At 43.3% G+C, this 26,182-nt stretch overlaps 1 protein-coding gene across 2 annotated transcripts in view; it reads left to right on the forward strand.

Moving 5' to 3' along the window:
- The window catches only part of LOC110982264 (neuronal acetylcholine receptor subunit beta-4-like), a 28,964-nt gene extending 5,910 nt beyond the window's left edge, over positions 1–23,054 (forward strand). For both annotated transcript variants that reach the window (XM_087140931.1, XM_022240560.2), the window contains 5 exons: positions 16,612–16,757; positions 17,238–17,282; positions 17,764–17,873; positions 18,234–19,236; positions 19,462–23,054. In XM_087140931.1, coding sequence (XP_086997057.1) covers positions 16,612–16,757; positions 17,238–17,282; positions 17,764–17,873; positions 18,234–19,236; positions 19,462–19,665 — 1,508 coding nt within the window. In that variant the 3' untranslated portion in view covers positions 19,666–23,054. The remainder of the gene's footprint in view (positions 1–16,611; positions 16,758–17,237; positions 17,283–17,763; positions 17,874–18,233; positions 19,237–19,461) is intronic.
- The last annotated feature ends 3,128 nt before the right edge of the window (positions 23,055–26,182 follow it).

Below are 26,182 nucleotides of genomic sequence, written 5' to 3' on the forward strand. Positions count from 1 at the left end.
CACAGTATTCTTTGGACCTCGTTCAGAATTTTCCAGCAAGATTCAAACTTACCCCAACGTCCTAAATTCTGTTCTGGCTTCACATGACGCAAATGAAAGAAACCAATCTGATTACTACTGTTCAAAACTTTTCCAGATTATATCGCCACAATATTTCTGTTGGCTTGAGTGTCATTGTTTTGATAAGTAAGAAAAAATATTTAATGGTGTTCTGAAATATTAAGTCCTATTGTTGGTTTATAAATCCAGTTTTATCGACACTATGTAGAATAAATCAGAATAGAGAAAAGTGTGCACATAATCGTCATTTTAAAAATATTTCTGAATAATGTGGGTAATCCCGCTTCAAGGTCATGTGAATGAAACGAGGAGCTAATAAGATGGTTTACACGCTCGACATGCACAGTGGGGCTCTTCACCCCTACGGCGTGAAACCAGCGAAGATGATTCTATTAATATTAGGTCAAAGGTCCCAGCTACAGGGGGGACTTGGCTGACCGTTGGAGCTATTCCGGGTATGGCGTGTAATACGATTCGCGGTCGCAGCCTATTTCAATGAGACCGATATTTCTTTCCTTTTTTATTTTGAAGATGCCCAGCATAGTTTGCTGAGGGTTTGATCGGCTTGTCTGTTTGGCAAATGGCCACTGGGATGTGGTTGTTATCAGTGAAAATGATTACTTGTACATGTTTATCTTTATGTCATTTTTGTAGCTGGAAAAGGTGGGATTATCCTTTTCTTTGGGCCTGCAGACCCGTACACGTTTTCAAACTTGACAAGAACCCGGGACACTATGATCTTCATATCTTCACAATGACCAACAATGTTAATGACATGCGTGTCTAATTAAGATTCGAATAACCCTTTTCCGCAGTGTTTTCAACTTTTGACAGGTCTTAGGCCTACATAATGCTTTACAGACTTTGCTTTTCCACATGTGTGTCATAAGGCTCTTCTTGACGATGGATTTTTTTTATTATCATGGTTTATTTCATTTGAATCAGCATTGTAAAAAATGAAAACATTCAAATTCTAATGCGATACCCTCGCTGCTGGATAACTTGAAAACGCTTTAGGAATCATCGTGACATTTCAGGTACTGAATGGTTTCATCTTCTCGGTATTGGAGGATTATCGGTCTTTGATTCTTTTCTTTCCTTCCTCAAGACGGCTCTTCATGAAGCCATCGCATTACGCTGTCCCTTTACCACTCCTGCAGCTGTTCCTGTCATAAGCGAGTAGGCCACACCGCCGAGAGACGGCTCATGACGGAGTAACATAATTCATATTGTATGATATGAACGCCACATGGCTGTTTTCATAATACACGCGAGATGCATCGTTGGTTTATATGTAGTCACAGTGCCTTGCGTTCGCGTGCCTATCGTCCATCGACCCGTTTCTTTGCCAACACGGGCGCGTGAGTCCACGTTCCTGGAGAGGGCGACTCGTTTTGAACCAGGCCCGGAGCTTTCAGGCATATCTCTCCGAACATGCATGATGCTGTATTTTGATGCTTCCCACGCACAATGCCCGCCTTCTGTCGCCCCAAACCCTCACGGGGAAGAATGTTTTGGTCGGCATGCCGAAGACTGAACCCAGATGAACGACTTCGTATCCAGAGCACCAGAACTCACGACCGCCATTATGATATTTTTATTAGGACATATTGAATGACTAAAAGAATAAATGCACCGTATACTTTACAGCACGGGGAATGCTTAAATAGGCCTATATTCGGATAAATTGTCCTTACCTTGTCCACTAATTGTTGGTAAATTTGGGTAACCTTTAACCAAGACTGGAGAAGTTGCCCCAAAATGAGATTAAGCAAGTTTTCAAGCCTGAACTAGTTTCGCTTAGATGCAGAGCCTCCACAGGCTAATACCAATTGATGTTCTCGTCCCCTTTTTTCCTTGGAAGTCTGCTATCACATGCCATCTTCTTCCACAATCCTCTTTCATCCGTCTTGGTAACCCTCCTCCCTTTGCCTCAAGTCTCCTGCACCATCTGGCTCATGGTGTGCAACCCCCCCTTCTGTTCGTCCCAGTCGCGCCATCCGATAGCAACTGTTGAACAAACAACATGAGTCGCAACCAAATACTGTCAGTGAAACCCTCTTTGCCCGCCAAGCACGTCCCGACCAATATTACTTTCAAATGTTAAAATGTCGCGACCGACCGGTGCCCAGACCACCGATGAGCTGGGGAGGATCGTCTGATACATCAAACACTGCTGTCCATTGTCACTCAAGCAGACTTGTCTTCGTCATCACTAAAATATCAACACCGTGATCGCTATATATTATGTTGTTTAAGAAATAGAGGACAAAAATAATACTTTAAATGCTTACTGTATTAGGCAGTCACCTTCGCTCTCAGGCGATCCCAAAAGTGGTGTATGTGTGGTCTTCTTTGCAAGGGAGTCATTTTAAAATGATTCCTCACTGAGCTTGTCTTGTCGGTTCTGCAAAACAACATTTACAAAGTTCTCTCTTCCCTGCCCATATCATTCGTAGGCTGTGTCTGTGTGTTAAGGGGAGGGGCACAGGATACTAGAAAAGACTGGTATGGAGTCGCAGGTTAAAAGCCAAGTGCACATTTTACCTACCATTGGGTAAAATATAACGGCACGATCAGTGATGTCACTCTTGTCAGAGAAATAATTGCGATATTGGATTCACACCACACGTAGCACTTGGCTCAGTAAAATCACCCACAAATTTAGACATCAGAGGGAAATTTCACTGATGTTAAAATTCTAGCTTATATTTTTTTCTTAGCATGGTTTACTTCCCTGCCTTTCATGATATGCCAGTTAGCCCCACCCTGGTGCAAACCTCCATCCCTCCCGTAAGTTGTCTGTCGTGAGCACTCTAAGCGTTCTTCTCAATCATTGTCGCTTTTTTACGTTTAACAAGCCGAGCAGCCTTTCTCCAAAGACACAAGTGTCAATTAATTAATGGAACGCCCTATTTAGGGCTGAGAGCCAGCGTCGTCAATGAATTTTTTGAAGTCACCACAACAGGCCCCTACCCCAGTCAACAATCCGCAGCTCCAAGCTAGTCCACCGTTATGCTGACATGACATTGTATAGGGCTGGGTGCGTGCTGCTCAGAAAGAGCTCTGGTCTATTCCACTACTAATTCTTATTGGACAAGTCTCTTGACTTAACTCGCGACCATAGATCACCCGATGGCGTCCCTCAATTGGAGAAGCTGATACCTTAATTATCTCTTTTATTGCTTCATTATGACAGGGTTTTCAGAGACCTTGGATACCACTTCGTTTGAAACGCGACTCCCAACCAGTGGACAATGCATTTTAATTCAGCTCAAATCGTCAAAAGAAATCATGCGAGAATACACAAACATTTTAATGTTATTATACAATCATCGCAAACTAAACGAAGTAACAAAGAGTGTGTAGATGGTGTGAAAATTGACAAGAGCTTAGAAATCTAATGTGAAAGCTCATTGCTGAGTCCAGAGATCTCTTTTCTTGAACTCAGCTTAAAAGCCTACACCCTCTGACCAAAAGATTGGCGGAGTAAAGTACACAGTCGTATAGATAAAATTGTGCAGATCTTATTTCGGTATTCTGACATGAATATAACCATTATTCAGCACGCTGAAAACATTAACGCTTTAAAATTGCATGCGTTCGAAAAGTGTAAAGAGTTCATAGCCCATGTGCAAAGGGATACCTTTTCAGCAAAGGGATGGCGACTTTTTCCCATACTGCACAGCGAGAAAAATAGACTCTCCGTGAAAACCTCATGGTGGTGCACTATCTTTTGAATTGTTCTCTTTGTTGAGGGAACTGATTTTCGTCCTAACTTGGACATATTGGCGTTTCTAGAACTTTATGAACTTCTGCATCTGAATCCCTAGGACCTTTACCTCACTTATTCGAAACTGTTCTGAGGATTTTGTTTCTTTTTCAAGAGAAACTGAAGCAAGAAGTGTTCTAGGAGAGTCAGTATACGGCAATTTCAACGAAACAAATTCCTACGTCTGAAAAAAAATCCCAACCCGAGGCTGGTTCATTAAAAAAATGACTTTTGTCAGAGATTTGATAGTCTGTGTAATTTCGTATACTCTCTGAATATCTTTGAGTATAGTTGGTAAACATTCTCCTACTGCTGGTACGCTAGTCCGGAACTCAATCAAGTTCGGGTAGCAGATTAAGGGGATTACAAGTACCTTCTCGCCCGGGGCTCCCTACTTCGCCAGCTCCGCGATGAGAGCTGTCCGTAATCAGCTCAAGATCGCACTCCGCCCTGGGCCTGTCTACGAAATTGAATGTAAATGCACGGACCCAGAACCACCTCCGCCATGTTTCAGTGCGTGTTGTTTCAGTCGCGAGCGGGCGCGAAGGGAGACAGACTAAGAGACGGCTGCAGTTAAGCCTATAGAACACGATATATAGGCAGTCATTTAGACGGACTGACATCGCGTCTACTGCAGGCAATTGCGCAGGCTCGTTGAAGAACAGGAACGTCAAACACATGCGGATGCCCCAAAATTCAAAAGGTGCAACACATTGTAGGAATGTATACGATAATTACACCGTGATGCATTTGTTCATGGCCAGAAGCGACAAACAACCCACAATTATGCATGTTTTGAACTATAAATACAGGTGTCTATGACTAGTGCCGGTATAAAGAAGATTAAAACCATATTTTAATATGGAAATTCAATTGTAATGCACTGTAATCCAATGAAGTACCTCGGGCTCGTAATCCGTGACCTATAGTAGACTTATTTCAGGTCGCTGAACAAGTCACCACTGTGTTGTTTACTCGGACGCGTTACCACTTTCTTACTTGAGCGCGTCACGTATAGAGTCAGTCATAAAGACGGACGAAGGACGGCTGCAAAGCTTAAAAGCTAATTACAAGGTTTCAAAATACATGCACATCGAGTATTTGAAGTTGTTCGCCGCCACTGCAAGGGGGAAAACCGCTATGATTGTCTGACAAAGTCCCCAAACAATGATAATTGACGAACCGCCTAAATGGGGCATGGGTAGTTCTGTTGGTAGAGTGCTTGTACGGTGTTCCGGGTCATGGATTCAAATTCGACTCACGTCATTTTTTCCATCGTATAATTAATCAACGCTCCAGGTCAGTTTCCCTATACGTTTTGTTTGATGAAGTCCGTATAGTTTGTAGTTGTCCAAACTTTGACCCACGTTACCTTGGCCAAAACACTGTCATAGAAATGTTTAGTATAACACGTGGCTTTGCAAACAGTTCCACTCAGCGCGCGAGAACCAGCTGAGAACCTGAGTGAATCTTTGGCTTTGGGAAATGCCAGCAGCCGCTCACTGAGCGGCTTCCGTGAGCGCACGCACTGTTTCCAGCCAGTATATCGAAGTGAGCATGGCCTTTTTATGGCCTTTTCTTGTTGTGAAGCCGATATCACGGGTGAGGGTTCCGATCAACCACTCAGGGCGAAGGGAGGGGGGTTGTGATGGTGAATGTGTCCTTCGGCAAGACACTTTATCATGATTGACTCGCTGCACTGAGGAAGAAAATCGAGGCACGCAAAGTTGAATGATACTATTCAGCACCACCAGCATGACCGATTAAGCCGGGTCAGAACCGTGTCGTATCTTTCAACTTCCCTCAAGCTTTCTTACTCCAAAAGGCACGAGTGAGGAAACGAAACGAAAGACCATTTATTGTCAAAAAAGTGGCAGGGTATTTCAAAATAGGCCGATACTTGAAGCTAACCGCAAAGCTTGAAACTACGCTGGGAACCGAGAATGACATGAATAGTGTTATTCTCTCGCCACTGATGAAGCCACGGACCCTTCGCTGGTATTTACGTGACCTTCCTCGGGTATACACTTCAAATGAAACCCTTTCATCTTATCAGTCGGAGACTTAATGCCGACCGGGGGGGGGGGGAGTCGTGATGAGAATTATCCAGGTATTCCCCCAATAAACTGTCTCATTGCAGCGACGCTTAACCGACCGAAATTGACCGTGGTCGTGCACTTACACGGGGATCTAAATGGAAAGGAAAGAAAGGATGGCAAATCCTGTATTTGTCATTAGTCGCGCCAAGTTGGGGGAATGGACGCGGCTGAATGCTGGTAATAATTGCCATCCCGTCTGCATTATCCTCCGACTAATATGATTATATGGAGGGCCTTCTCTTTTATCACTTGGATGTGAAGCTGTCTGTATCAATACCAGCCATCTTCGCTGATGAAATACACCAGCGGTTTATTACTTCGGTATCCACAAACTCGTGGATTTTTTTTCCTCTCCTAGTTTGACAAGATTTTTGCAAAAGATTCGGCCACCGACAACAAGATGATTGTATGACCACGTGAAACTTTCGTTTTTTATTTGCTGTACCCGCACTGAGGCAACAATTTTGTTCCCCCGAGTTCCCTATCGAATTGATCACTGGAAGCTGGAAGCATTTACAGAATTTGCGTGTCAATTATTCATTGTGTTTATAGGTTTTTCAGTGAGTTTCAGAATAGCCTTTTGGGAAGAGAAACCTGGAAACCGGTCCTTCCAACTGACGTGCAACACGTGTGCTCGCGTTGACAAAATGATCGATTTAATTATACAGCTGTTGCCGTCTCTCTGCCACGTGCCCTAGATTTAATTTCGCCTGTGATTAGTGAGTAGGCCGAATCGATACTGCAAATCGCGCGAAAGGGTAAGCCGCAATTAAGCGGCAGTTAGTCGATCGGTTTTAATTGCTCAGTTTCTTTCCAATGCCCTCGTTAGCCTCTGTCATCACGCAGGGACCGCCTGTAAGTCTTGGTTTTCTTGGCTTCCTGTGCGAGCCAGAGCTTAACGCCAGACCGAAATGGACGGGCTCACCGAGTGAATCTGTACTGATTTCCGTCTGGGAATCTGACAGAGAGTGTTTCTTATTGAAGAAATGTCACAGCCACATTTTCTTTTGTAATGTGCTGATGTCACAAACGTATCAAACTCGTGGCGAGGGAATTAAGCGACAGAATAAAAACTTTACTGATGCCCCGCCTCAGTCGGAGCATCGGTTTCAACTTCCGAAATATTTATCACCCAACGAAATACGTGAATTTTGGTGCTACCGCAACCTAGCAACGGGATAATTCGTTGGAGCTGCTACACGCTCATCCCACCCTAGACCCGATGAAAACACGTTAGATAATCTTGTTTGTCCGTGAACTTCAGTCGAAAACCCTCGGTGCGGCTTTAATATTAACATATTGGTCATCATCTGCAAGTCGGGGACGAGGCAACCAACGTCCTCGCGCAAATACTTGACTAGTCCCTGTCCCTGTATCAATTACCGACTTGGCACCAAGTAGGTCCTACCCTGGATCCTACCCCAAAAACTCGCGTATTAACGGTCCAAAAAGCTAATCTCTGTAGGTCTGATTCTAAGGGCCGGTTCGTTGAACCATCGAGGTAGGGTTTAACTCGGATCCAGATTGCGATCAGTGATCTGACGTTGGTTCACAGACACCAAAACTCGCCCTGATGATGCATGTGGATAACGCAACTCAGCCTTGTGATCACTCGTGGCGATACTGGATCCGCAGGAATTAAACAGGCCCACGTCTCCACTTCCCGAGCCCCTCACCAGCACGAATCCAACAGTCACCTGATGACGAACAGAGCACGCTTTTCGAAACGTCAAGTTGAAACAACTGGTTCCTCTCAAACAAGAGATTAACTTCCATAATGTCACTACAAATTTTCCATACATTATGCACTGAAACTTGCTGGGCGTAGGACAGATTTACTTGGCTTACCAGCTAAAGTAACACGTGATATGTATTGGCTGCGGCTGGTTGAAATTTGTTGAGCATCTAAACTTGCTGAGCACCATTTTCTTTTCAGCAGCTGGCGATAGTCTGGTGGTTGTCCTAAAAACTTTCAGTGTGTTACTCAAGCATATTGAGCAATCCTTTTTGATAGCTCCATAGTTAACACTTGCAAGCTATCGATTATATTACCCCTGTATGCTGAGCAACTCGCACACTGATCATTGATTTCGTTTCAGTTACTGTCTTGCAGCCAGGAAATCTGACCAAGATGGCGGGAGGGCAATCTCGTTGTTAGGCTGAGGATCTCGGTCTATCTTTCAGTCTCACCACCTCCTCTTCCTTGACAGAGACGAGTATCTTTCGCTACCTCATCACAAACAAAGAAGCCTGTTTTCTCGTTGTCTTTCTGTTTATACGAGAAAGTTAAAGAAGGCCGCGAAATCACGGCCGTCACTCCTCACCCTAACATTCTCCCAGCAAGCCGGTCCCTCCCTCATTCTGCCGTCAAATTCCACTTCATCATAGCCTGGACTGTTTGTTGTCATCCATCCACGTCCATCGACGACTTTGCCTATTAAAACGATTTCAAGTCTGGCAATTCCAGATGTGCGTCCATGCGTGCGACCCCTTGCCGGCCCCTTAAGTCAGCACTCATATTTTACATAAATGGCGAGTATCTCATCTCTTGAATGAAGACGATGAATTCATTAGCCCAAATGCAATGCTCTCGTATTCCCATTTGTCTCCAATAAACAGGACAGTGTAGTACAAGAGACTGGATTATCAATACTTATCAGCTTAGCTGACTGGGTTCATTCAGGGTGATTTGCAGCGATTGGATGTCGTTTGGTACAAGGCTTAAACTGGCGATGTTTTTAATTTTGAAAAAAAATAATCTTTTTTCAGGAAGTGAAAAATGCTTATTTGAACATATCGGTACGCCATACTGTTTCTTGGTTGTGTGTAATGACATTTGCTGTTATTGTCGCCTTCTTGTCGCAAGGTCTGTATCTTTCATGATGTTCTTCTCATTGCTGTCGCTGTCAATATGACTTGTCCCCAGTGTTGTTGCGCTTTTTGTTGTTCTTTAATGCACTGTTGTGATTTTTGTTGCTTTGGTACGGTTCTTCTTCATTTGCGTCCGCCCGTCGTCCCTATACGTTCGCCTCTTTTCCTGTGAGAGTAATCCACGTTCAGAGTAACCCAAATTGAATATGACAAAGATGTAGCGATTTGTTTTTGACATCGGCATGGAAGTTTTTGCTAATGAAAATTCTCGACCTTCGCCCGCCACATATTAGTCATTCTAAACAAGAATTCGGATCAGTTGGAAACAAACTGATATGCCAGCTGGGTAGTCAGAAATGGAACCTGCGTGCTTGGGCCTTGTTTCTCTCGTTCGTTCTATGGAGGCTGACAAGGAAGCCATTCCTCCGTCATCCCGCCCAGATGTTTCGCATCTCAGAAACCGGGAAAGGACAGAGGGCCCTCCCCGATTGTGTCCTGATCTGTTAAGATCATAATGTTTTGACGAAGGCTTGAGGGGCAAAAATAACACGATTCCTGTGCCGTGAGTAACTGGATCTGGACATAGTAAACATGACAAAACCCAGTCGGCATTTGGACCAGCTGAATGATTTAACGTCCATGGCTCATGTACTGCTGGCGGAGCAATATTGCTGCGGATGCATGTTGCACTCACAGTCTTCATCTGCAGGCGGTGAATCACAGAGCTTTGTATACCTCTAAATACGAACCAAGGCGCCATTTTGTCATGTTGTCGTTAACCGAGGTCTTGCCAAATGCCATAAAAGTACACCCCATGCCATGGGCGAAATGCATGGCGCGGGACTCGGACATGCCCGAGCTACAATTGCTATTAGCTATAAGGCTGATGAGTTAAGACTAATATCCCCAGCAGTTGTGGAATGGTTGTATTTGGGCAAAAGCCGAGCATAAATCTTGCAAGGCTCTCCTGTCCATGGTGCTACCATCTACTTGATCGAGATTGCGACCTACCCGGACCTCTCGTCGTCCGTCTCCCTGAGCTTCAACGTCAGCCGGTGGCGTCTATATTTATTCACCGTACCGCGTCAGCTATTGCACTGCACCTCCCCCTAAACAAATCGTTTTTTACAAATCCTCAAGGAAAGGCACATTTTTACCTTCGACAGCCCCAGAATAAACTGAACCTTTAATCCCCCAAGCTATCCAAAACTAGTGAGCGACCTCCTCGGCTTTGATTTGAGGAACCCTCTCAAGTTAACAGTAGGCCTATAGTTGACTCGAGGATTTAGCTAAAGGTGGTGAGGACATACTGCACATGAAGAGATTCTCCGAATCTCAGTCGTGCATATACATCAGCATCTTTAAATTCGCTTGGGCGCGGTTTAGTAGAGGTAATCGGTAGAGAAATGTGCTTAAGAAAGACAGGATTGCGAGCGAAAATGTGACTTGACAAGGGCTATATATCTGTAACTGGTACTCCTGGTTTTGCTGGTTTGAAGCGTGTCCCCAAGGACGTCCTTCTCATGCATGAGAATACAGTTATGATAAATTGTCTTGTAGACGAAGCAGTATCACATGGCCACGTACCAGTGGTAAGCAATCATGTTAGAATTTTAAGGACGAAGGTTTGCGCAATGCATCTGTTCAGTCATCAATCACAGAGTTTCTATTTTAGCACATCTCGTCCATGCTTATGTGCCCTTTTGATTCACGCTGACGTCACATCACTTATTTTTGTGTACCTCAGCTATTTTTACGACTCTCCCTGGCGAGAACATAAATGTTCCACGGGGATCAAGCACCTAGATGTAAAGGCACATGCTTTTTTGATCTGTCTTATGATATTTCGGATTACGACTGCCGGACTGCGAATGCTGAAGTTGTTCCAAAGCTAGAAAAACAGCCGCCTCAGGAAACAGAGGCTCCCAGCCAAGTCTTTTGAGTTGGATGAGAAGACAACTAGAAATAACGCAAAATAACCTGTTTGAGATGATATTCATCTGAAATGTTGCGCGGCCGCTCCACAAATGCTATGTCGAATAGCATTTCTGATTTGTACATACAGGTTTACTTCGGGAAATGAGTAGTTTCATCCAGGGAAACATTAATGGTACATATTAAACCGTTACTATGTGTTCCGTGGTTTAATGCCCCGAAAAGGTCTGCTCGTACCTGCTAAAAGCTCAGATCAAGCGAGAGTTTTTATGGCAGTGGTGCTTGATCACGTATGCCGATGGTCCTCATCTCATTACTAAGAAAAAAATCTCAGAAGTATGACTTAAGGAGTAATTGGGATTGAAGTCAACATGAAAAGATTCTTGATTGTGTTAGACGTGGTAAGAATGAAAGACAAAAAATGAGATGTGGAAGTGAAGTGAAAAATTCACAATATTACAAGTATTGCATTCTCAATGCACATATGGAGTTTTCATTCAGGGTAGGAGTGAGTTAATGTTTGTTCGCAAGTTGACTGACCTGAGATTTGTACAGATAAAATCTAGAAATACGTGTAAGAGTGCGCGTTCGGGGAGTCATTGCACAGAAGTGAAAAGCTTCGGATGATGAGTTCGTTCATAAAATGCACTGTACCTGATGTGCTCTAGGCTGTGTCAGCAACGTGACATGAATTGTAATGATAACGTTATATCCACCGCCTAGAGTTCGCACTTTCTTACTCGGCATGTCCAACGGCATCGGAAGCAGAGGAAGCAATATCGGAAATTGTATCTGCATCTGGTCTCCGGATTTTCTTTCCCTTTGTCTTCCTCCCTGTATCTCCCCCCCACACACACCCGTCTCCCTCCTACTCTCTCGATGATGAGGGTAGCGCACCCCTCTTTCGCTGTGTGAGCTAGGGGGTATCCATCAAGCTTGCGGGGATATATGGAGAACGCTCTCCTCGTCTGTAATCTAAACGCGAGGCACTTGGGCCGTGATTGTTTTTCCTGTGTGCTACCCACCGACTTATGTTTACTTGAACATTGTGGCGTTAAGCCGAGAGTTTAATCATAGAGGGGAAGTTGGGGGAGGGGGGCTTTTGTCTCATCAAGCTGATTGTGCCAAATGTTGGTATAAACATGTTGGACCCAATGGCAAGGGAGATAATTAATTAACGGTTACCAATATCTAACGAATGCAGAAATTCGTGCAGTTTTTGTGAACATAAGTAGATATGGGCGTACTTTTTTTTCGAGAGTGAAGCATAAGATCGTCCGGATCCACAACAAAGAGTGTTTTGTGGAATATCCTTATATTTTGAATTCACGTTTACTTAGAAAAAGAACCTGAGCAAATCCTTTTGGAAAAATGATGACGTGTTTTAGTCGCCATTAAAGATGAAACGAGCGGCTTTTCTTTGAATAATGACGAAGTCATTTCTTTGAATAACGACGAAGCATAGCATGCCTGATATTACTATTAATATTATTTTGCCATGAAAGATCCTCTTTCTTCAATAAAACCCGAGTTTACCTGGAACTGATGCAAATCCTACTAAACACCTCCTAAATTTGGTCATCGTTTGAGATTTTAAAAAAGGTTATGTATGCACTGGCAGGCAATGACTGTTCACAAAAGATTGTAAGATTGCATTTTGGCATCCCATTAAATCATGAGGGTCGCCCTTAGCAACATCCAAACAAAATATCAAAGATAATGATTGCAGACTGCCCGCTTTTCTGTGCAGAGCTTACCAGGTGTCGGGTGACCGTGTGACGGTGCTGGTGGGTCCGGCGACCGGTGTGATGCAGTCCCCGCCAGGGCAAATGTGGTGTGAGATGTTGCACTTTCTCGAAGTATCGAGGATTGCGAACGAATCGATGCTGGCCTCCTGGCCATGGCTAAACTAATTTACGGGGCCGTATCGCAGCCTTCACCATTATACACAACCACTCACCAACCTCCTCTTAGCTCCGTGCGCTGTCAAGGTTAGGTTGAGTTGGCCCTTACTGTAGGAGATGGATTGTCGTAACGACATCCCGCTAACATCTTAGAGGCATTTCCCGAAACCTAATAGCCCAAAGGCAGTGGATACTTGTCCACATTTCAATTCAAGTTTCTGTGGTCTTTATTGTGCAATCCCGGTTGATTTCAAACCTGGATTGGACTCCCGCAACCCAAACCAAAGTTTGGAACATGTTCCTTCATGCTGTTGTGTTTTATTCCAAAACAAATCCCGTAACCCTGTTAAAGGGTTGAACTATAAGGCTTACACATTATAACATTAATTGTGTGGCAGGCGGGTTCCCCAAGAGTATACCAACAAGACTTGTAATTACTTTGCTTCTCCTCAACTTTTGTTGATCGATGAATACGTTGTGCAGGAAAAATGGCTATATGTTTATCTACAGATGACATTATTAACATAGACCAATCAGTTCTTTATTGAGACCACTGAAGCTGGAGTCAATTTCACAAAATCTCTGAAAGATTAATTACTATGTGTTTTGGCCTTGAAAGGGGCATTATTCTACAGAAACAGCAAATGCATTTAAATTTAAAAAAAAAAAGAATGTATCAATTTTTCATGATAAAATCCAGACTAACATTACGACAGGAACACACCTCTACACGAGGTGTGTTCCTGACGTATCCGAGGATGTATGCCCAGGAAAACAGTAAATCTCTAGGAAAATTTACAATGGCTCCCCCTTCCCGATATTTCTTACGATGTTTTTCTGCCTATGTAACACATGGCTGTGTCTCGTTGTTTTGTCTTGTTACAATTCTACTCCTGATGCTGTTTTTCGTTCTTTCTTCCGAGAACGAAATCGCATCAAAACAACCGGAATTCCTGCATCATCCTCCGGTCACACGAGGATGACGAAGTGGCTGCCTCCTCCGAGCAAGAATCAATGCCGTTCACTATGTCGCCATGCCAACCGAGTGGGAAAAGCGCGCGAACATCAAGAAGAGCGCGACTTTTAGCAGCCGACCCTCTATTTTCTTTTCCACATTTAATAATATGCAACCGAATAGCATGCATTGGAAATGACTCCGGATCAATGTTTCACCACGAGGTAACATTAAAATTCACGGAGTGGATCTGCTGAAAGTCGCTCTGAAGTATTCAGTTTTGGGGAGTCGTGCGCAGGATAGAAGTTATTGCTGAAATCTTATCGTGTGATCAGTAACTTTAGACTTCCAAACGGTGGCAAGTGTGTTTCTGAAAATCCTTGGGACGGTAAAACACTTTGCCAGTTACTGTACCTCTCGAAGAGTGTTTTGCTGTGCACCAGACTGTTTTTCCTCTTGTCAATAATCTGCGTTCAGAAGGGTTTCATCGCATAGATTGATGTGAACAAGATTTTGCTTTCTGATGCCCCCCCAATGTTTTCATGACATTGAACAGAACTATGATCCATACATTAAATGAAATGTAAGCAAATTTCAGGATTTCTAATAAGAATTACTGTAAACTCCACGTTGCCACAAGACATGAGTTTTTGGGCTGGATCTGCGAAGACGGAAGGAATTGAAAGGATGGACGTTTAATAAGCTTTCCATCCGCTCATTGCCAGTATCTGACCTCGAGGATAAACTTCAGTATATATCCTATTTCAACCCTCTGGATATTCGGTTCACTTATGTCGAAATCCAACCCACATCTAATGTTAATAACCGGAATTTATGCATTCAGTGGAATCGATATATGATTTCCTACGCGATGTTAGGTAAACCCTCGAACGCCGAAAAACCACGCACCGACTCTGACCTTGAGGGTGACGCGGACAGAGGCAACGCGCACACATTTTGACCAACGCCACACAGCGATTCCCTAAACTTATTGTAAGCTTTCCCTTTTAATAGTGGAGCTGTTCGATGGACGCACAACCCCCCCCCCTCCTTCTTGATGGCGACATTTAGTATTCCTAAATGGAAAGCCGGGCATTTTAATGGGGATGTATCGCAAACTAGAATTACTCAATTGGGAAAATACGACTCCCGCTGCCGCCTGCGAGTTACGCCTTTGCCACAATTCTTTTTCCCCGACCGGGCAACACCATAGGATGCTTTGTCCTATGGCATTGGCCTCAAGGCTTGTTCACACTACAGACGAGTAAAGCCAGACGAGTTTGATGTCACCAAAGATTTGCACCAAAATGGTGCTCGACTTAAATGTGCTCAACTTTTACGTTCACGTTCGTGTTCGCCAAGTATGAACCGGCCTCTACACCGCAAAAGTTCGGCAGTGTCGTTTTATCTGACAATTCGCGCGGAATTCCGTGATACAAGTACAGATACCTTTTTTTCGGAGTGAATATTTTCCGCGTCTTGTTCACCAGTGTAGCCTAAAAGTTTATCAATGATTGGCTACTTTTTGAGATGCAAATATGCATTTCTTAAAGTTGAACAAGAGTGAGTTTTGGTATTGTTCCGTTTGAAAGATGTATGCAAGCAATAAGAGGCAATACCCAATACTCACGAGGCAGAAAGGAACAATCTTACCAAAATGAGTAAAGAGACCAAGTTGGATTTCTGTGGCTAAAATCAATGTACGATCACTGAAACTGTACGAAATACTATTGATAAATGATAGCCATATGATAAAGACATCAATTTTAAAGCCACTTGTAAACAGATTTCAACCCGCACCACAGCTATATTTCACAACATCTGAGCTCACAGGGTTCTTGTTAAAAGCCTCTTTTTTCTTTTACACAAAAGATCTTGACCAATGTCACTCTTAAAAACACCCGTACACACACGCACTAACAACATGTACAGATTAACACCGACTCTTATCTTAATGAGATTGCCTGCGGCTGGGTCATGAAGCCACAAATGATAATAAACCTTATAGCAAGGTGGCTGTCGTTGATGATGAGTAAGCTAAATTGATTGAATTTCCCGAGACCCACTGCCGCTATAAACTTAAGTACATGTATGGTGGACGGTTTGCTCGGCCAGTGTTTGACATTGAAAATTTCTTCACGGAGAAAAACCGAATTTCGCGCGTGGAATAAATCCTCACAGATCCATCGCAGGCATTCCTGTGAGTCTACTAGTCCTTGGAAAATTTGTAAAGTTTGGATACCCACTCCCAAGGACGCAATGACAAGTGGAGAATGGGGTATAGCCGATGATGGACCTCCCGTCACATCAGGCAGAGTAACCCATTCCTTAGAGCTTGAAGCATGAAGGACACAGGCGTGATCGTCATCCTTCACAATCTGATAAACCGAGGGGAGGGTACTTTGGAGCTTCCCTCCAATCAGTCAAAATAAATGAGCCATAATCAGCTTCAGTCATGACCCAATCAACAACGATCGCCCTTTTCGCACTTTCAAAACGAAGCCTTTGCCCACTTGGGTTGAAAGGAGGCTGCACGGACAAACTTGAGCCACACCTGAATAGCTTTTTTTTAAATAGACTGGCAGTGAACATATTTTTTGTTAAGATGCGTTCTGCAAATGCAGAAGCCATTTTGCTAAAATAAAGAGAAGAAGACAACTGGGGGGTTATATTTCATTTCCCGTCCTCCCAAGAGCGTTTGAACAGTTCTAAAATGTGGCCCCGCTCCCTCACATAGGCCACACATAACAAATCATCTAATTTTCCCTCAAAAAAAAAAAACCACTGAGGCTAGTGACCATTAACGAGACCTTATGTCGAAGCATTTATAAAATATACCAGGGATCAAGTCAGCATCCTGAGAAAAACGTTTCATTGTCCTGTCGAGGGAGAACGAGTTATACAAAGCAGTTTCTTAATATCAGGATGGCAAGTTTTTCATTTATTTGCTGGAGTGACTGTGTGCTATAATCCTGATTTGAATTTCCTCGCTCTTTTGCTAATTCTACCCTTCAGAGTGCTTCGCTTCCGAAGCGGCCGACAAACTCTTCTACAAACTGACACACGAGAACAACTACAACCCCATGATACGACCGGTTGTGAACGAGTCGGACACAGTTGTGGTCAAATTCGGCTTGTCCGTGTCCCAGCTCATCGACATTGTAAGTCTCTCGTGAAGTTGCAATATTGGCCAGTCAGTGTAGATAGTCTCTGATAATTCGCGACATTTACACTTTTTTGTGTCGTACACTTGGTCAGAATTGGTTGATCAGTGACACTGGTGCTTTCTTTCAGTCTTCTTTTGTAAAGTTGGTGTGTTTTGCGAGTGAGATTTGTTTAAGTTAGCTCGGGAAACACCAGTATTTTAGTAACTGTAATTATGAGCAATTTAAAGCTCAATATCATGGAATGATATGGTTTTAGTGGGTGACCATACAATATTTTGGAAACCATGTTAACACGTAGCTCGACTATTTTTCACACTGCTATCAAATAATCCTGAAGATGTACCCTTATTGCAGCAATGAGCCACACCTTATGATAAACATCTCAGAAATATGTTTGGTACCCAAACTTTATTTTCGGAGATGCTCATTAAAGAAAGCCATGTTTATATTTTCTTGTTACGTTTTTATTGGCAGGATGAGAAGAACCAAATCATGACCACTAGTGTCTGGGTCAAACATGTGAGTTGGATACGTTTACCCAGTGACTACGCTGTAATATGAAAGGGAATTAAATAATATTCATTTTGGAACATAATAGCAGCCACCAATTGCACACAGCCTCGCCATTTATCATGACAGAAGCAATGTGCACCCAACTCGAATTCACAGACTGAGGCCCTAGCTAAAGTAAGCTATGTCAGCTTGTATTTCGCTCATTTAACGAAGACTGGTCACGGTCACAAAGTCTGCAGATATAGTGTACACAGACGAACCTCTACGTTCCTGTATCCTTAATGTTAGGCTGTGTCTGAAATGGCCGTTGTTTGGGGTGTAATTTCGGATAGTTATTGCATGCCCCTCCATACAAAGGTTTTCTTCATATTACGCGACGTGGCAAAGATGGTGGACCGCAAAGGATTATGGGAGGTATACTGTAGAGTGCTAAAGATCGGTTCCTGCTTCGTGCTTTATTGTTCTCTTCTCCACTTATCTCCTACAGACTTGGAAGGATTATCAACTGACCTGGGATCCTGACGAATACGATGGAATAAGGTATCTACACATTCCGTCAGGTCTACTATGGCTGCCGGATATACTCTTGTACAACAAGTAAGTTAATCGAGAGTCTTTGGTTGTCAAAAACATTCCCGTCGTCATTCCTCTCTAGGTATGACAAGATACAGGAGCAGGCAGCCCACCTATGGGGTTTTCAATCAGTGGCGCAACTATGTAAATGTCCGGGGGCACCTGGGAGTGCACGCATTTTAAGGGGGCATCACAAGAAAATAAGCTACAGCTGCATAGCTATATAAACTGTGATTACTCATAGATTTCAAATGGGCGGAGGGCACCCGGGAGGGGGGGCATGGGCATCCGTCGGGAGCACGTGGCCCCCCTGTTGTTACGCAAATGTTTTCAATCAAGTCAACATGTCCTTAAATCGGTTGGTTCTGTTGCTCGCTTCGGCAGTGCGGATGGTTACTACGATGTCCGGTTTCTGGTCAATGCCATCGTTCACTACGACGGCACCGTGCGCTGGCTACCGCCGGCCATCTACAAAAGCTCCTGCGAAATCAACATCGAGTTCTTCCCCTTCGACGAGCAGAACTGCACCATGAAGTTCGGGCCCTGGACCCACGAGAGCCGGAAGGTAGACATGGTCATGGAGCAGGACATCGTGGACCAGGAGGACTACACAGAGAATGGGGAATGGCAGATCGTGGAGTCCCCCGGCCTCCGGCACCACATTGATTACCCGTGTTGCGATTATAAATTTGCCGACGTCACCTTCTACTTCTTGCTGCACAGGAAGCCCCTCTTTTACATTGTCACGTTGGTGATCCCCTGTATTCTGATATCATTCCTGACTACCTTGGTCTTCTACCTGCCGGCTGACGCCCAGGAGAAGATCACTCTGTCCATCTCCATTCTGCTGGCCTTGATCGTGTTCCTCCTCCTCATCCCGTCCATCATTCCTCCCACATCCACCACCCTGCCGCTGATCGGCCGCTACATGCTCTTCACCATGGTGCTGGTTACCATGTCCATTACGGCCACCGTCATCGTCATCAACATCCACTTCCGGAGTGCCCGGACTCACACAATGCCCACCTGGGTCCGGACGGTGTTTCTCTACTACCTTCCCAAGATGCTCAACATCAGCCGGCCCGGCGGCTTGGAGCTGCCGTCCGGTAAGAAGTACAAGTCCATGAAGAAGCACACGAACTACACTCCGGCCAGTTATAACGCCCCACTGAGGGGCAAGTACTTTTACGACCGGAAATTCATGAGATCCGGTGCGAAGTACATGGTGAACACGATCACGCCCTCGCTACTGGAAGAGATCCAGTTTCGAGACCGACAGTATTCGGACGCCAGTGATTCGAGACCGTTATCAAAGGAGTGCGCCGAACTTATCGATCACGTCGAAACCATTGCGAAGTATTTTCAAATGGAGGATGAACATTACAAAGTAAGTTTGTCATGCAGATTTAAGTTTAACAGTATCGATGATACATCACTGTACAGTATCAATGATATGTCACTCGTGTCTCCTGCATCACACATGTCTCTGGGTATTCTTGAATTTATCAAAGATCATTGCATCGCTGAATGTCTTATGAATGATCAGTTACTGTTTGTTTTCGGCCGTTAATTGTAAAACCAACCTATGTTTGCTTGTTTGTTGTTTATGCAGGGAGCGGAGGATTGGAAATTCGTTGCCATGGTAGTTGACCGAGTCTTTCTTTGGATTTTTGCCATCATGTGTTTGTGTGGCTCGTTAGGGATCATCTTGCGATCTCCTGTCTTCTGGGAAGGCCCCAACTTTCACCAACCATCAAATTACACAAAGCCTATACTTCTCAACGAAACGATCTATGGCCGGCCAGATATCTTATAGTCGCTGCACACTCATGCACTCCACCGCTTGGTGGCGCTCTAGGCCCAATTTTGTTGCCACATAGAACCTAAGTTCCTTGAAATACATAAGACAGCTAACGCTATTGGTTGACTGGGATTTCATGACATTTGGCACCCTGAACCTTCTTTAGAAGCACCGACTCCTCCAGGCGCATTGATTTACACAGTGTAGTCTGGTTGACAGAAAAACAGATACACTGTGTAGAGAAACGCTGTGGTGGCTTGCACACTTCTTGTTGCTATAATATACAAACTTCTCAAGGAGATAAGAGCAAAAGTAAACTTGAATTTCCACATTTGTTTGGTCGAAACAACTCACAGAGATCTTCCATTTTTCAGTGTTTGTACAGTTATCATGTTTATATTCAATTTTTTTCCCTGCTTGCACGTTAGTTACTGCAAGTAAATAATCCAAAATGAAAATATCAAAACCCTTTCTGTGAAGTATGTGAACAAATCTTTCAGGTATTTAATTTAAAGAGTGTTTGATAAGAACTTTCGTCGACTAATGACATGCTGCTTTCGGGATGTTGAAAAAACGACAGTGTGTTACTTTTCACAATAATTTAAGAAGAAGTAGTGTGTGGTTATTGTAAATGTATGAGAACAATCAACTATGACGATGATGCATCGTACACCATGATGCATGGTATACCACGATGCTTTATTGAGAAAAAAATGATTATGCCTCAAATTGAGTATATCCCCGTCTTGAACAACGTAAAAGATTGAGGGATACCGAAAGTCGATCAGTTAAGTTGAAATAATCGGTTTATGATTTGTTTTTAATCTGATTGGATTCAATGACATGCTCATTGTTTTAAATGTGCTTTCCTTTCTATTGGGCAGTTACGCAGAGAATAATTTTATGTATCTCTACGTTATCAGATCAGTGTATAAATTTTGAAAAGGATAATTTCGTCAACATTTTGGGATTGTTTCTAATTTAGTTATATTGATATTGATGAGTTATTCAGCTTCATCAACCGGTTTGTAATTAATCGTTTATAATTCTAAAGACTTTTATTGCCTGTTAATTAATGAACTTCTGAAGACAGGTAATGTGTAAGAGCCTATGCTGTTTTTTGTTTTCCAATGCCTATTTACCATTGTGTACGACAAGGGCCTCAAATGCCAGACAATCAAATTACCTCATGTATACTGTTTAAAATGAATGCATCTCTGCGCCGGCCCCTAATTGGTTTTTGTGAATACACGGGGGAAACATTGGCGCTGCGATTTGCGTGATGGTGATTTTATTTGTCCAATTAACGCCGAGTGAAAGCCGCGTGGGTTTGGCGATCAGCTGCGGCCCCCGCTGCCGAACGCACCATCGGGCCCCGGTGTGGCGAGTCTTTTTCTCCCCTGCGATGTGGTTCCATTGCCAGCAGCTGCTTCGGCAACGCCTGTTTCCCTCCATGAAACGCACTGCGTGTGCCCCATTGCATGTCGACGAATCATGTCCAACCTTCTCATTGCGGGCTTATGATAAAATTTAACGGGGTTGGTACGGAACTGTATTTGTATGTCTCGTTAGGTTGTGCCGTTATTCGACGTTTACGTTTGTTCGTAATGACGCCCCTGGTGCTGGTTATTTGCTGTGAATGGTTGCCAACAGTGTTGAAGTTCTGGAGTGTTCGTCCAAAACAAAATCGCCTAATGCTGCGTGCTTGGTGCAACTTTGTCACTTGCTATGAACAAGAATTCTTCGGAGTAATCTCATGCACTCCAATAACAATTATTGATGTTAATATGTTACAAGTAAACCTAATGATAAATTCACAAATGGTTGTAGGAAGTTGGTCTTGCGTCCAGCTACCGGTATACGATCTTATACCGACTTGCCCTAAGTGTCACAATCGATTACCACCACAATACTTGGCCTTACGAGATCTTACACAACTGGCGTAGGCGTGATTTCCACGAGCCGTGCCTTAGCGGTGTAGTTGCTGCGTATCCATCCGCCGCCTGCGGTGGTTTACTTACAAAACCCCGTCGAGCAGCTGTTGTACTGCGCGCTTCTCATGTTTTGGCGGGAGATTAATCGACTTGTAAAAAAGGAAGAAAAGAAATTCGCAAGTGCTGCAAATGATGGGCAGCTTACAGCTGGCGCCTTTGTAAGAAACCTTAGCGTGCAATTAATCATCGTCCTGGTTGTCAGGCGGCCAAGAAGGGGCATGGTGAAAATTATGTTTCTTTTTATTGCCCATAATGTAAACTTTCAAGGGGGGCGCCTCGGGTTTGCACCGTTTTCTCTCCGTCTGCCCGGGGTGTGATTTGGTCAGTTTATAGGACCAGGTTGAGTGGCATAGTTTCCAACGCCTGATTTACATGCTCACCCTCGATGTCAGGAGGCAAGCTTGGGAAGCCCTTAAATTCTGTGCAGAAAATGAGGACGCGTTAACTTCAGCTCCGTATTGCGAAAAAGTTTTAAGGTACACGCACAGGTATACCGTGCGAACAATTAAACGTGATATCTCATCCTTGATAATGAACAGGCAGCACAGCCCTGAATATTCTAAATCCCGTTGCGTTTCAGTGTTAGTCAATCCCTTATGCATGCAATATGTTTTTTTTATTAAATATATGGTTGGTTTTAATAATATCTTCTTTTTAGGATTCTGTTGGACAATAAGCTCTTTCAAAATGTGCAGTCATTAAAAACCAATGATGTATAGAAAATATTTCAAGATTATGGGAAAAGACAAATATTGAATACGCATGTGAGATGTTAGGATACGTATGTGAGATGTCCGAAGTATTGAAGTAAAAATTTGGTTCAACTGATCCCCATTATGTACACGTATTTTGTAAAGCGTTTCTATGCAAACTCTGTTCAATTCTATTTCGCTCGTTAGGCTAGAGTTATAGCACGCGGGAGGTTTGATGCATGCGAACATTTGCCTATCCATTTTATCTCCTTCCTCTAATGTGTTTAGACACAAAATGCTTTTCCTTTATAATTATTCATGATTCAACGAATTTATCCCTCGGGTGCAGCCTTCTGCATTTTGACAACGAAGAGCAATAACAGTATCGAATATTCGATTATTGTTTTCGATGGCAATCGATACGATTTACTCAAAACAAATGTAATTAATATATCAATGTTACCAGCGCATTATTGCCAGTTTGTTTATCAGTCTTTTACGTGTGATACTAATAGCAATTTTAATCATTAATGTCAATGCTATTTCATAAAGGGCTTTCCGTTTTTGTTTTCTTTTTCCATTCTGTTTGATTCAGTCCCGAAGTAACAACTGATTTCATATTTAAGATTTCATATTTTATCCCTGTATATGAAACCGTGCCTATATTTATTAACATTGCAAACCAATTAAATATAGTGTTAGAAGGAATTCAACTAAACAGTCGTTGAACGATAAGGTTCTTGTGGTATTTCTTTTTCCAAAAACGTTGGAAATTTTACAGTATCGTATTGCCCGCACACTAAAAAATCCTGGATATAATAATTCACAAACATACCTACATGAATATCACATACTAAGTGATAATTGGATTTAGGGATCATAGAAAGGGTGCGGGTGCTGGACATATTTCGAGCTTGGGAAACAAGTGGGTTGTATCCCAACTCTGTGCGGCTATTTCAAAAAACCTTCTTTAATGAACATTGTGATATGAAATGCACATTGCTGATTATTTGTCGGATGAAAAAATTTGCTACTCTAAGGAGCAACTTTTCCCGAAGCGTATAGCACGCGTACGTTTAAAAAGAATAATGTACTCTGGTACAGATTTATTTTAATTACAGAAGATAAGGGCAAAATCATCATCTTTCTGCGATGGAAGTTTCATTTGAACGATGGAGCCGTTTTTACGACAACTTGCAACCATACCTTGGTTTTTTAGTCCCTCACTAGGCAGGCCTAACACGCTGCAAACTGGCCCAAACTGGTAGGAATAATTCCTCGCTTATAAAACCTGGATTTTCCACATTAAATGCACTATACCCGTTGGCTACACCAGATGGAGGACTGGCAGGAGGGGGAGGGGCGATGTCAGAGCCATCTTGGATAGTCCTGCGGTAGGGTACCAAGGATTATCAGCCGAAACAGTCATTCGTCAAAATGAAACGAAGGAGGGCGCTTTTTCCTAGTGAGATCTCAAACATTTCCCCAACTCTGTCATTACACGCATTTAATTATTGCTTAAAGGTCGGCCCATTTTTGTTTTTGTTCGCAACCTTGTCCTTGCGCGTTCTTCAACCGACTGCATGATTTTTCACTCTTGGTCCAATCGGTTTTGCGGAGGTGCTTGCTATGGGCAAATCTCCGTGGCCTTTAATGAGGGCATCGGCCCTGTAATTTGGCAACGGATATAGTAAACAAAACTTTCAACTCGGCTTATCTACACCGACTGACTTCTGATACAATCTTTAAGGACAGAAATCGTGAGCATTGTTTGCATAGATTCCCCTCATAAGGCCACCAATTAAGAAGCTCACCACAGCGTAGGGTTACCAAACCGTCTTTTCTTACACCATTCCCTGGAACTGGACGATTCGCTTGCCCTTCACTTATGAGCAGACAAGCAAAATATTTTTGATCATAGTTCACTTGAGACAAAGAGTTTATAAGTCGGCCTAAGTTCCTCAGTTGGGCAACTCAGCGTTGATCCAACCGTGTTTTCCATTGATCTATGCATGTAACGTTACACTCCCCATTTGAATTCCTCCTTTACACAGTGCACATGGCATGTTATTCACAGTCGCATTTTCTGGCGCCAACATCGTTTACATCGAATTGCCTGTGTCCCACGCTTTCTCTATTTGTAAACTATAATGTCGTCTGTGCTATCAAGCCGAATCCAAAGGAAGCAACGAATCTCGAGTCCCCCGATGAGACCATGCACTCTCCTGGACCGCAATTGTGGGGACATACACTCGACATTATTTTCACCTATTTTGTGGGGACCAAAACTGATGTCCCAATATATTGGTTCAAATTTCCCTAACAAAAGAATCCGTCCCCTGAACGCGGTGGATGCCTACCCACTCTTACATTTGTATCCTTGTTGGGAATTTCCTTTGTTCCCATGAAGTAAAAAAATTACGTGTGAAGCACAGTTTTTTAATTACTTCAATTTGGTCCTTAATCATTCACCTTGACTCAAATTCCGACCGAACGTCCCTGATTTAAAACACTTCAGTTTGCGAAGTACAGCATGAAAATTCCTCATTTTTGAGTAAATTCCAAATATCATTGTCGTGAAATTCTTGTGGGGTACCGTTTACGTACCCCACAAGGACAACAAATGTTCCTTTTCGGGTACTTCCCATCGTTCAAATACCCCGCAAGTCACCATAAAGGCACTCGCAGTTTCTTATGATGCACCATCTTGCCCCCAACTACTGTTCCGCTGACCCCGTGACCCCGTATCGATATTGAAAGAGCAGTCGCCTAATACATTGTCGTCCGGTTACTACGCGAGTTTTCGGCGGTAATTTCATTTTGGCACGTTCCGATGAGGGGAAGAGTGCCTGTGTCTTCCCGCGGAAAATCTAATTTGCGAAATTGACACGCTGCGAGGCTGCGAGGGTATCGCGTCGCTGCAGTGAATCGGGTTGGTTCGTCTCTCTTTTTATGACGTTGTCATTGAACGTCTTGCTTGGTTTGAAGTGAGACTCTCATTTTCCATACAGCTCGATGACAAAATTAAAGCTAGTGTTGATAGACGAGGAATGTTCGACGCACACGAGTAAATCTAGAGCCTTCGTCTGTGCGGTTAAAACGACGCTGCATTTCGACGCCCAGCCAACACCTCCGTTCAAGACGTTATCAAAATGGGACAGGCGTCAGTGTAACATTTATTTCGACCAATACATCATTCTTTGAGTAGTTTACTGTAATGAAAAGTGGATAGTTTATCGGTGTACACGATGCTTTAAAGTTCAAATAATATCTCATTCAAACAGCGTGTGTCTAAACGTTACTAATATCAATTTCTGCATACCCTTCCTTGGGTTTAAACGGAATTTTGATCTTGAACCAAGCCATTGAGTTTTCCTGTTTTAAAATTCAGGTATGTTCAGCCTTGGCATTGCAAAACAAAGGTTCAAGAATAGGCTGTGACAATACAAACTTGTAAAGAATTAATTACAGAACTTAAAAAGTGTTGAAGTTTGTGATAAACGACACTAGGCGTTGCTCCAAGTCCTTGCCAATAGGCTAGAGATCCGGTACGCACTGCCGTGAACAAGATTGATCCGGCACGACTCCTGAAAGCAAAGACCTGTTTGGGGCATGTTATATCTGATCCGTTCGATGTAACAACAGTTTTTGGTCAAAACTCATTTAAAGAAGTTGTATTAAGTTTTGAATAACTCTCATTGAGCTCCCCGATCGCTTTCGAGGGAGACAGTGTTATCTTTAGGAACATAAACTAGTCGACCAAGCACTTGGAGAAATTGCTGTTGGACAGATCACATGTCATTTCAAACCAAAAAGCCAGTCTAAAAGGGCTCTTGGGTCAAGGTT

This window comes from Acanthaster planci, linkage group LG09 (genome assembly GCF_054643075.1).
Source record: "Acanthaster planci isolate LZ-2023a linkage group LG09, COTS_SCS, whole genome shotgun sequence".
Classification (NCBI taxonomy): Eukaryota; Metazoa; Echinodermata; class Asteroidea; order Valvatida; family Acanthasteridae; genus Acanthaster; species Acanthaster planci.